We start from the raw sequence: 12,074 nt of genomic DNA, 5'->3' as shown, positions 1-12,074 counted from the left end.
GTCAACCCGCTGCCCTCAGAGTTTCATTGGGCGGGATCTGGCCCAGACCCAGACCTGCCCCTTCACTCAGTGGCCAGCGAGGACGCGGGTCGGGGGTGCTGAGGTCTCTGGGAGCAAAGGCCTGCCCTTCCCCAGGGTCAGGGAGGTAGCTTTCCTTTCCCTCCTGGTTAAGGGGAAAGAGGGCTGCTTCAGCCTCGGGACACACATTGAGCTACCAGCCCCTGCCGCTCACTGCAGCTCAGGCTGGGAAAGCAGGGTATCCCCAGGATGGGGACCTTCTATGCCTTTGCCCTAGGCCCTGGGGGTGGGGGTGGGGATCATCTGGGAGCTGGGCCTGCAGAGGCCTGGTCAGTGTGGGTGCTGGGCCTCAGGTCTTGGAGAACCCCTGGAGACCTGGCTGGGCCAAGTCCTGTGGCGGGGGGGGGTGGCGGATGGGAGCACAACTGGGACATGACACATCTGGGAGTCTGGCCTGATGCAGGACCTTTCTGGACCTCTGGACTCCATCACAGGGAGTAAGGGGGCCAGCTGGGGGCTTCCTGGAGGAGGCAGGTGGAGTGCCACAGGCGGCCCAGGGCATGAAGGGCACGGGGATGGGCGGTTGTGGCTCCAGTGACAAGCCTGCAACTCCTGAGCACCCCGATCGGATCACTGCGCACCCCAGCTGTAAAGCTGCTCTGGCCAGGCCGGAGCTGCTGAGCTGCTGATTCATGGCGCAAGGCACAGAGGGCGGGGCAGGGGGCCCTGGGGATCTTATTACCCCACTCTCAGGTCTGGGTCACAGTGCTGCGGGCTCTGTCGTCCAGCAGCATCTGGTCCAGGATGGGGCCAGACCCTTGAAATGATGATGTCCCCACCTAAGGGTAAGGGGGCACCCACCGAGCGAGCCCCAGTAGGGCCCCCCTTCAGCCCTGGGGTCAGGCACACCTCCCTGGAGAGAGTGGAGAGGTTCGAGCTGGGCTTTGAAGAGCAAACCTGAGGGCCTCAGCTGAGCAGGGGCGGGACAGGCAGAGGGACGTGCAAATCTCTGGCGCAGTCTCCACCCAGACGTGCAGTGAGGAAGAGCCTTCAGAGCACAGGGGCCCAGGGGGACCTACAAGACCCACCCTCTCTGCTTCCGGCTTGGTAGGCAGCCTGAGTTTGGGAGACAGAATCAACTTCACTGGGAAAGGGGGATGGAAGCAAGATAGGGGCCGGGGAACCCCGTACTGGGGGGTGGATGGGTCAGCCCCAGGGTGAAGGTCGTCCTGCGGGGTGGGGAGTTGGAAGTGGGCGGGACTGGTGGTCAGTGATTTGCGGTTGGGGGTAGCAGTCGACGAGCTCAGGCTGCCAGGATGGGCCAGAGCCCTGGAGGCGCGGTCGTGAGGAGGAGGCGCGAGCCCCACGAGGCCCCGCTGACACAGCCTCCACTCGGGTCCGCGTAGTTCATCCCGAGTGCGGAGTGCGGAGGAGGGCCGGGGTCTCGGGCGCCGCGTCTGGGTCTAGGATGGGACAGAGCTGCCAAGCGGCGCCCTCCTTCCCCCAGCCTCCGGCTTCCCAGGCGGCGACCGCCGCCTCACGTTTCCGGAGGGGCAGAAGGGCGGAAGGGGCGTCACGTGCGCGCGGCCCGGGGGCCGGTTGGTCCGCCCGCAGGGGAGGGGCCTCGCGCTACCCGGGCGGAGGCTGGGCGCGGGCCGGGGTCGGCGGCTCCGGAGAGCCGGGACGCGAAAGCCAGCAGCGGGGTGCCCCGGCGACGGCGCGGAGCCGGCTCTGCCCGCGCGGCGGTGGCCCGGGGTGCGCGCCAGGGCGTCTCACGGATCCCGGGTCCCCGGCCCTCGAGGCGAAGCGCCCGCGGGGTCCGCGGCGGGGGCGGTGCCCGGCCAGCCATGAGCTCTCCGCCGCCCGCCCGCAAGGGCTTTTACCGCCAGGAGGTGACCAAGACGGCCTGGGAGGTGCGCGCCGTGTACCAGGACCTGCAGCCCGTAGGCTCGGGCGCCTATGGCGCCGTGTGGTGAGTACAGGCCGGGCGGGGTGGCCGGGGGCTTGGTGGCCTGGGCCTCCAGCTAAGCGGTGCGCCCCGCAGCTCGGCGGTGGACAGCCGCACGGGCGCCAAGGTGGCCATAAAGAAGCTGTACCGGCCCTTCCAGTCCGAGCTGTTCGCCAAGCGCGCCTACCGCGAGCTGCGCCTGCTCAAGCACATGCGCCATGAGAACGTGAGTCGCGCAGTCCCCAGCTCCGGGCACCGCGTCCATCATCTCGCCTCTGCTCATCTCCCTTCTCCCCCCAAACCGTGCCCCGAAGACCCGGTCCCTCCTACCCAGCCCCTGGGCTGCTCCCCTGGGTGGCGGGGCGGGCGGAGGCGAGGGGTCAGGCAGTGTCCCCGCGGGGGGGGGGGGCTGGTCACAGTGGTGAGGGCCGAGCCCCGCTTCGTCCTTAGAGAGCTGCTTCCCCGGGGTCTAGTCCGCTCCACCTGGGCCAGTCCCGGGAAGGACTTAGCTCTTTGGCTTCTTGCTGGAGCCCCAGCTGGCTCCTCGGCCCAGGGTCTGGTCAGGGGACAGCCACTTGCCCAGGCCGAGGGGATCCTCCAGGTCTCACTCCAAACCCTGCCCCCAGCCAGGAGCCCCGAGGTGAGAGAGAACTTCAGGTGGGAGGAGCGGTTTTCCTGGAAGGGACACTTAGCCTCTCCCGGGCACCCCCCTGCCGCCCCACCCGGCCCCCCTCCTGCAGCTGCTCTCCTGACCCCACTCCACCTCCTGAGCCGCAGCAGCCCCTCAGCAGCCGGGTGCTGCCGCCTCCCTCCAGCGCTGCATTTCATCAACCCCTCTTCCCGGAGGAAGTAGGCTCTGAGAGGCTGAGGTCGCAGTCCTGCCCCTTCTGTGCCCACTTCAGGCCTCCTCCCCCTCCCCCCACCCCGTGCTGCAGAGGCCCAGAAGTCTCCACCAACCTGGTGGACCCCCATTTAACTTCCAGGATTCTTGCTAAAACCTCCCGATGCCCGGGCCTCACCTGCCTCCAGGCCCCTCTCTGGATGTCCCACTGTTCTCTCCTCCCGCCACCCATGTCTCTGGCCGTGGTGGCTGTCCCTGCACCTCACTCCAGTTTGTCCCGTATAGCAGCCAGGGGACACATTCAGCATCACACCTATTTAAACTCTTCTGCCGAAGCTCCTAGGATCAAAGCAAGCCTTCACCAGGTGCTGCGGGCGTGCTTGGGTTTTCTTCGGCTTCTCTTTGGCTGCGTGGTGGCCTGGTCCTCGGCCACCTGGCCTCTCTCCCCGTATTCCTCAAGCGCTCCGAGCGTTCTGCGTCCTGCCCGGCCACCATTCGCGTGGCCTCTGCCAGGTGTCCCCTGCCAGCACATCCACCTGTGCCTCCAGCCACTCTGATGTGCAGGCCTCCTGGGGTCCCTGGAGGCCCTGTCACCAGAAGCCCCAGGTGCCAGTTGTCACACTCCCTGTCTGCTGTCCAGCAGCCCCGACCAGAGGGCTGCGGGGCCGGCTGTGGCTGCCGGTGTGCTCACAGGGCTGCCTGCCTGGGCCTCTCTGGTGGAGGCACGGCCCCTGGAAGGGCCTGCTAGATACTGGCTGTCCCCATGCTGTTCCTTGGTCTTCAGTGGGGATAGGAAGAGGGGGAGGAAGGTCCAAGGGGCTGGAGCTCCTTGGATGGCTGGGAGCTGACCCAGACTTGGGGCTGCCCCTCCCCCAAAGGATCCCGGCTGTCACCATCCAAAAATAGCCCTTGTTTATGGGCATGTGTGCCAGGGCAGGGTTGAGCTGCCAGTGGGCAGAGCTGGGTCCTGTGGGCAGTGGGGGGAGACCAGGACAGCTGCAGGGGCCCTTCCTGCCCAGAGCAGGGTGTGCCCTCAGCTGTATCTGTGTCCCCAGCCCACCTGGTGCTCTGGCCTCCTCCCCAGGTAATTGGGCTGCTGGATGTGTTCACACCCAATGAGACCCTGGATGATTTCACAGACTTGTGAGTGCCGGCCAGGGGCTGGCCGGGCAGAGCAGGTGGTGTTGGGTGGCTCTTGGGTGTCCACTTCAGCTTTGGGGTTGGCAGGTGGGCCGCCTGAGGCAGGCCTTGCCTTGCAGCCTGGATGGGCGTCAGGTGCACACTGCCCACCCGCTCACCACACCACAGTCCACCCCCTGCCACATGCCCCAGGGACCCACGGTGCTGGTACCACTGGGTGGATCTGGGCCTCCTCCTCCAGTGCCGGAGGTGTGAGCCTCGTACCTGAGGGTTTGTGAGTGGGTCCTGTTCTCTGGAACCCTGGCGCTAAGACTGTGGCCTGTAACTGGAGCTGCTGACCTTTGCCGGCGGGTTGGGGGGGACCCAGTGCTGCCCTGTGCCTGCCCGGGTGGCCACCCCTGGCCTCACACTCCTGTTGGCCAAGAGCCAGGGGCCTGGCCCAGGAAGGGGGGGCAGGACAGGCTCCTCGTTGCCTGACCTGGCAGGGGTCAAGGACTCATGCTGGCAGGGTGCTAAGCACTTCTCTCTGTGTCTCCGTCCACCTGCCCAGCCTGCCCCTCTGAGCCAGATGTCCTGCTGTCACACTCCTGCCCACAGGCTCTTCCCTCCTTCCTCACGCCCCCGCCCCTGCCTATGAGCCTTGGTCTCCCAGCCCCTAGGCCACCCTCCAGGAGTCCCCAAAGCGCAGTCCCGACCTGCCTGGCATCGCAGGGCCCGGTGGGTGGTAGGAGGGTAGAGCCCAGTGCAGTGCTGTGGGGGGTGGGGACTGGGTGCTGCAGGGTGACAGGCTCTTCCAGGGCCTGAGCCCAGGCCCACGGGCGTGACCCCTGCTGTCTGGCCCCTCCCTGACCCCGCAGTTACCTGGTGATGCCGTTCATGGGCACCGACCTGGGGAAGCTCATGAAGCACGAGAAGCTAAGTGAGGACCGAATCCAGTTCCTCGTCTACCAGATGCTCAAGGGGCTGAAGGTGGGGACTTGGGGTGCCGCCAGAGTGGGTGGGGCCCCCTAGGCGTTCCTGCGAACTGACTGCTGCTGACCCCCCTGTGTCCCCACAGTACATCCATGCTGCTGGCATCATCCACAGGGTGAGTCTGGCCAAGGTGGGCGCTTCCCCTGGCTGTGGGCGCGCGAGGGGCTCCACCTTTGGGGCTTCCTGTCTCACCCGCGAGGGGGCACCCTGCCTGCCCACAGCCCGGGGGCTGTGCACCTCCACCCTTCCTGGAAGGGCTGCAGGGTGGCCCGGCCTAGCCAGATGCTCCCAAATTCAGTTGCTGCCCTGGCCCTTGCCCTTGCGCCCTCGCGGGCGGGGCTGCACAGCCACCTTTCTTCTGCCCCCAGGACCTGAAGCCCGGCAACCTGGCCGTGAACGAGGACTGTGAGCTCAAGGTGTGTGTTGGGTTGGGGGCTCGGGGCCTCCCCCGCACCTGCCCATCTGCCCGCCGGCCCCTTGGCCCTCAGGCCTGGAGGCGGACTGGCCCAGGCCCAGGTGGAGGGACAGACCACAGCCATCCAGGCAGTGGCCGAGCAGCTGATGGGCAGATGGGCCCTGGGGAGGCACTGGGTGGGGTGGCACGGGGGCATACCTGCTTGAGGGGAAGGGCGGGCGGTGTCCCCAGCTCCCTGTGCCCGAGCCAGGGCAGGGCTGAGCAGGCCTTCCCAAAAGTGCTGGCTGGGGCCCGGTGGTTCACAGGGAGCGGAGGTCCAGGGGCAGGAGACCCCCCCGGGGTGCCTGTTATAAGGGTCGGGGGCAGGCACAGTCGGTTGCGCTGGGTGCACTGGCTGTGGGGAGGAACCCGCAGGGAGGCTTAGGGGTACCTGGCTGCGACCTCGGGCCCCAGAGGCTTGGCAGGAGGCCCCGGTGTGCCCAGTGCCCTTGGGGTCTTCTGGCCCACGGCTGGCCCACCCACTCCCCAGGGACCGCTTTGCCCCACCTTCTGATTCTGGCTGTAGATCCTGGACTTTGGCCTGGCCCGGCAGGCAGATAGCGAGATGACTGGGTACGTGGTGACCCGGTGGTACCGGGCGCCTGAGGTCATCTTGAATTGGATGCACTACACACAGACGGGTGAGGAGCTGCCCGGAGACGCGGCACCAGCTTCCTAGCCCGCCCCTGCCCGAGCTGCTCTGCGGGGAGGCTGCTGAGCTGGGCCGGGGCTGGGCAGGGCGTGGTAGGCTAGATGGCTCCTGGGCCCGTGCCCCCCTCCGCTGCCCCCACTCCTGCGTCTCTGTGTGCCCCGCTCCCCAGCCCACAGAGCCCTGATGGAGGGGCTTCTGTCTCAGTGGACATCTGGTCAGTGGGCTGCATCATGGCTGAGATGATCACAGGGGAGACGCTCTTCAAAGGCAGCGACCGTATCCTACACCTGGAGCTGGGTGCGGGGGAGGCCTGCCCTACACGTGCGGGGAGCAGGCCAGGGCACTGCCCGGGCTGGGGGGGAGCAGGCCAGGCGCACTGCCCGGGCTGGGGGGGTAGGTGAGCTCTGCCCTCTGGCCCCGCGCTGTGCTCCTGACCTCGGCCAAGACCTGGACCAGCTGAAGGAGATCATGAAGGTGACGGGGACGCCTCCCGCCGAGTTCGTGCAGAGGCTGCAGAGTGCCGAGGTCACTTGGGAGCCAGGCGTGAGCTGGAGGCCTGGGTCTGGGCCTGGCGGCCGGCGCCTCACCCTTTCTTCCCACACAGGCTCAGAACTACATGAACGGCCTCCCCGAGCTAGAGAAAAAAGATTTTGCCGCCATCCTGACCAACGCAAGCCCTCTGGGTAGGGTGGGGCTGCGGTGGGCACGGGGCAGTGACGTGGGTACCGGGGCCTGGGACCCGCCCCTCAGCCTGGCCTGATCCCCCCTTCCCCCAGCCGTGAACCTCCTGGAGAAGATGCTGGTGCTGGATGCGGAGCGGCGGGTGACGGCGGCCAAGGCGCTGACCCACCCCTACTTCGAGTCGCTCCACGACACAGAGGACGAGCCCAAAGCCCAAAAGTACGATGAATCCTTTGACGACGTGGACCGCACGCTGGAAGAGTGGAAGCGTGAGTGGGGGGCTCTGGGCAGGGCCTGTGGCTGGACCCCACCAGCCCCGTGCAGGTGGCCAGGGCTCAGAGTCCTGGGTCCCCCCCACCCTGGGATGCAGGTGAGGTGAGGAACACAGTGGAGGTCAGGGGGCAGCTGGGCTTCCGGGCCAAGGCGACCTGAGCACTTGGCCTCTCCCGGCCCCCAGGCCTGCCAGCGTGCCTCCCCACGTCTAGGCCAGAGGCCGGGCTACCCCGGAGACCCCCAGCACCCACTCCCCCAGGCCTCTGCTCGTACCTCTTGAATCTTCTGGCCTCTGTGTCCCTTTCAGGACCCCTCCTACCTGGACAGCTGCACACCCCTCGTCCTGCCAGCAGGATCAGGCCCACTCCAGGCAGTTCATAGCACCTCCCCCTTCCTCACTACCCCTCGCCCGCCCCCTCTAGCCCCACTGAGCACTTGAGACCTCCCTCTACCTGTGCTCTGCATCTCCAGGCTTTGCATTGGCCTGGACACCGAGGGCCCCTCTCTTCTTCTCTGAGGGCTCCTGACACCTGCTCAGCCTGAGGCTGGGCTCAGGGACGCCTGCCCAGCCCCCGGCCTCCCTCTGCTGGGGCCCTGACGCCCCATGCTGGAACGGGCCTTGTCTAGCTCCACTCCAGCATGGCAGGCATCTTCTCTCGGTGGCTGCGGGACCCGCCTGGGGGAGCAGGGACGTCTGAGGGCAGCAGTCAGCGCCGACGGAGCTGTGGCACTGGTTGCCACTGTCCTAGACCCCGTCCTGGCTGTGCCTCAGAGCTGGGGCCGCGGTCCTGGATGTGGGGGGTAGAGGTGGGGCTGGACGAGTTGTGCTTCTCAAACCACATTCTTCAGGGTCATCGGGGAGTCCCAGCAGCGGCTCTGCCCTTATCTGTGCTGTGTTTTGTGCTTGTAAGTTCTCTGTTGCTAGAAAGATAACAAAACCGAAAACCATGGGCCACAGGATCCTCTCTGCGGTCTCCGCCACAAACTGTAGTAAGAGCTTTTGCTTTTTACTACAGACCGTGGTGGACATGTGGTCTGTTTGTGGTTGAGCCCCTGGTCAGGAATGCAAACTCATCACCTCCTGTTTCCCTGGGAAAAGCCAGCTTTACAGCAAGGACCTCTCTATACAAACCTTCCCTGTGTGGATGGGCCCCTGCACCAGGGTTAGATGAGGGCCTGGGAGGCACCTCACGGGGTAGCGATACAACTGTGCCATGTGCTGGGCAAACCACACAGACCACCTGCTCTAAAAGCACAGTCCTTCCTGAACTGGGCTTGTGGAGTACCAGTGGTCCCCCAAACGTGTGTTCCTGTGGCCAGGTGAGCGTGGGCACCCTGGGGTAGGTGGAGCAGAACCGTCCTCTTGCAGGCTGGTCAGAGGGGAGGCAGGGCAGCGCCCCCCTTCCTTTGGGACGGCTTGCTCTGGGCCAGGTTCAGGAAACGTGAGCACCGGCGAGGAAGCTGGATGCTGCAGGTAGTTGGTGGGAATTGCACACTCGTTTATTAATTAATTTATGGCTGCATTGGGTCTTCGTTGCTGGGTCTTAGTTGCTGCGCGCGGGCTTTCTCTAGCTGCGGCGAGCAGGGGCTACTCTTCGTTGCATTGCGCGGGCTTCTCATTGCGGTGGCTTCTCGTTGCAGAGCTTGGGCTCTAGGCGCGTGGGCTTCAGTAGTTGTGGCTTGCGGGCGCTAGAGTGCAGGCTCAATAGTTGTGGCGCATGGGCTTTGTTGCTCCGCAGCATGTGGGATCTTCCCGGACCAGAGGTCAAACCCATGTCCCCTGCAGTGGCAGGCGGATTCTCAACCACTGTGCCACCAGGGAAGTCCCCATACTCGTTTCATAGATGTTCTGGATCCAGAAGCTGCGGTGTGCCCTGGTGGGACCCTGAGCAACTCCACTCAAGTGAACACATTGGTTTACATTCCTCAGATGTCCTCTGTTCACTGAGGCAGGCTGTGGAGCCAAGGCCACCCTAGGGGCCGTGGGTGTGGGTTACAGGAGCCCTGTCAGGGTGGACAGTCCCTGTGGATGGACACAGGTGGACTTGCACATGTGGGACAAAGGAGCCCACCTGGTGCCTGAACCCCAGCGGTGGTCTCTGACCCTGTTAATTTGGGGGATGGGCGGGCCCCCTAATTCAGTGACTAACAGCCTGTGCTCTGGGCCTCCGCTCTCCACCCCCACCCCAAGTGGAATCTCATGGGACTTAACGCTGGTCCCCGCGAGCACCAGTGAGCTGGGCCCAGTGCTTCGTCTTGGTCACTGGCGTCCTTGGTGTGCACTGTGGAGCTGTCTTAACAGGTGATGGGCCCCTTCTCCCATGACTCTGTCCCTCTCATCCTGCCCCAGGTGTCACATACAGAGAGGTGCTCAGCTTCAAGCCTCCCCGACAGCTGGGGGCCAGGGTCTCCAAGGAGACGGCCCTGTGAATACCCCTGGGCCCTGGGCCTGGAAGGGAGATCCTGTTTGCTACTGGGACCTTGGCTGGGGCTTGCATCCCAGGAGTCCCCTCGTTCCATGGAGCCTCTTCTGGAAGCCTGTTCCCCTGCTCTCAGAGCCCACCTCAGCCTAACCTTGGAGGAGCATCTGGACTTTCTGGACAGGACGCCCACCTGACCTGGGGCTGGGCTCTGACCCCCTGAGCAGTGGTCCCCTCCCCCGGGGTGCAGCAGAAGCCTCAGAACCTGTGGGGTGGGATGGGGTTTGGGGTCAAAGCCTAGCCTCTGACCCTGCCTGCTCTGGACTGTACTGAAAAGGAAGGACGGGAGGGTGCAGAGCACTGACTCAGGGACATGTTTCCTGGGGGCGTTGGTGTGGACGCTTCTGCACCACCCCCCTTAAATGTACATTGGCCACGTGGTATGGCCACACGGCTGGAGGAAATAAAGCCTTTTGTAGCTCCCACTCTGCTTCACTTCCTGATTTCTGGGCTGCATCTCCACCTTTAGGCTTTTGTATGGAGTAAGGGGGCTGGCCTGGGAGCCTCGGCCCCATCTTGAGCCACCGGGCCTGGGCACCTCTTCCCTCCCAGGTCACAAAGCTGGTGCCCAGCTACACCCCCGTCCTGTGCCAGTGAGCCCCAAGTCTGGAGCCCCCCACATTAGGACTTGGCCCTGCCCCTCTTGTGGGGTGGCCTTCCTCTAAGCTAAGACCCTGGAGTCAGACCCAGGGCAGGGCCGGATGGGGGTGAGGGGGTTAGGGTCCAGCTCGGGTCTCAGTACCAGGTGTTTGGGCTCCCTGCGCTCTCCAAGGCCAGGTGCTTGGGGAGGTGGGGTCACGCTAGACGCCTCGAGGCACCTCAGGTGTCTCTGAGACGTCTGTGCCTTAGCAGAACGGTGGTTTCGGTGCTCTTTTTCCTACCCCTCCCCCGGCCATGCCCCACCGCCATTGGCGAGCCCGCGGGGCCCTCTGCCGGCCATTCGACGTCTCCGAGGACTGGCAGCTGGGTCAGGGGCCACTCTAGGGCTCCTGCGCCCGCCCTGGCTCCTCCTACCTGTCCCCCGGCAGGCGCGCCCAAAGCGGGGCTAGGCCGTCACCCTCCTCCCGGCCTGGGGCTCAGATGGACGCACCCAGTTGGTCCAGCCGAATACGGCCAGACGAGTTGCCAGAGTAAGGTACCTGCCTTCTCTGCCCAGGGGCCCTGCCGCGCCTCTGACGGAGCCCCGCCAGGGTCCCCAGCTCTCAGCGATCCAGGCGGGGCGGTCTGGCGCAGGCCCCGCCTTCGCGGCCACGTGCCCAGGACGGCCAATCAACACGCTGTTTTCCAGCCGCCGTGATTGGCTCAGGGGCGGGCACGTCTTCCCAGAACCCCGCAGGCCGCCGGCTACCCGCACCAGCAGGTAGCCTGGCCAGAACGGTGGCGATCCACGCGGCGCTGCTTGCCGCGGGCAGCGGGACCCTGTCAAGGCCTCCCTCTGCATCCATCCCACCTTAGGGATCGCCCCCGAACAGCCGGGGCGACCAGAGAACGGGACTGGGGCACGCCCGCCCCAGGACCCCACTTCCTAGACTTCAGGGCCCCTGCTCACGTCCCGCCTCCAAGAGACCCGCCTCCAGGGCTCCGCCTCCAAGACCCGGGACCCAACCCGCGGCGGCCCCGCCTCGAAGATGCCCGCCTTCCCAGACACCCCCACCCCCCAGGAACCGCCCCCATCCAAGCCCTGCCTCAAAAGGGTCCGCCCGGGCCCCGCCTCCAAGACCAGACTCCGCCCATGTCTCCGTCCCCAAAGACCAGCGGGGTTCCCCCCCCCCCGACCCCGGCTCAGTTCCCAGAAATCCCCTCCGTTTGAGGCCGGGGGCTCCCTGTTTCCTCCCCTCTTTGGCCATCTTGGTCTTGGCTGGGCCCGCGCCTCCTCCTTTACTGGCCTCATTCGTTCTCTCACTCATTCATCCCTCGCCCAGACACTCCCTCTGTTGGCCTCCGCCCTGCCTACCCCGACGCTGCGCCGCTCCTGTCCAGGAGTTTCTCTGCCATAACCCTGACCCTCCGACTCGTCCGCTCTTCGGTCAGGGGTCTTCCTGGAGCTTAAATCGGATACTGTCACTCCCTTCTTGAGCCTTGGGGGCAGCGCTGCGCTGCGGCCCAGGCTGGGCTAAGCCATGACTACCGTCCCCGGTCGAGGCTCTCTCCTTGTGGCCTTGCCCCTAAGGACCCTCGGCCTCGCGATCCTTCCCGCGCAGCTCCTCCCTGAGCCCTTGCTGGGGGACCTCGGTCAGCGCTGGGCGCAATGGGCTACTGACGCGTCTGACCCGTGGCCTGCGGGGTCAGGGTGGGCCTGGGGGAGGCTTGGGGAGGGGGGGCACGGACCCGCGTGGCTCGGCTCATAGCACGCAGGTGGGGCCGCCGTGACGGCCCGCAGGAGCCTGGGCACACTGGCCCTCCGTCCTCGCACCAGTCCCCTCCGACTTACGCAGGGGCGCCGAGGCCGGCGACCCTCTCCCGTCTCCGGCGAGAGTAGGAGGTGGAGCCTCAGCTGGAGGGAAGGGCGGCGTGGGCAGAGCCCTGAGGGGCCCAGTCTTCGGCCCGCCCCGCTGCATCGGGGCGGGGTTTGGGGCAGCCGGAGGCGGGTCCATGCCAGGTCCGAGTTGGAGGAA

The 12,074-nt window shown here is 66.0% G+C and overlaps 1 protein-coding gene across 5 annotated transcripts; it reads left to right on the top strand.

The window, feature by feature from the left end:
- Nucleotides 1-1,661: 1,661 nt before the first annotated feature.
- Nucleotides 1,662-9,872, top strand: MAPK12 (mitogen-activated protein kinase 12). Of its 5 annotated transcripts, none has more exons than XM_082850376.1 (12): nt 1,662-1,990; nt 2,063-2,192; nt 3,892-3,950; nt 4,805-4,916; nt 5,005-5,034; nt 5,288-5,335; nt 5,900-6,014; nt 6,230-6,301; nt 6,471-6,550; nt 6,630-6,708; nt 6,802-6,975; nt 9,330-9,872. In XM_082850376.1, the coding sequence occupies exons 1-12, from the start codon at nt 1,866-1,868 to the stop codon at nt 9,407-9,409; spliced, it is 1,104 nt and encodes a 367-aa protein (XP_082706502.1). In that variant the 5' UTR covers nt 1,662-1,865; the 3' UTR covers nt 9,410-9,872. The 5 variants fall into 5 exon arrangements, with proteins under 5 accessions (XP_082706502.1, XP_082706503.1, XP_082706504.1 ...); XM_082850377.1 differs by lacking the exon at nt 9,330-9,872 and adding an exon at nt 7,287-7,391; XM_082850380.1 differs by lacking the exons at nt 1,662-1,990; nt 3,892-3,950 and having other exon boundaries at nt 2,103-2,196.
- The last annotated feature ends 2,202 nt before the right edge of the window (nt 9,873-12,074 follow it).

The sequence above is a fragment of the Leucopleurus acutus genome, assembly GCF_964270905.1.
Source record: "Leucopleurus acutus genome assembly, chromosome: 11".
Lineage (NCBI taxonomy): Eukaryota > Metazoa > Chordata > Mammalia > Artiodactyla > Delphinidae > Leucopleurus > Leucopleurus acutus.
This window is presented reverse-complemented; position numbering and strand designations above follow the sequence as displayed.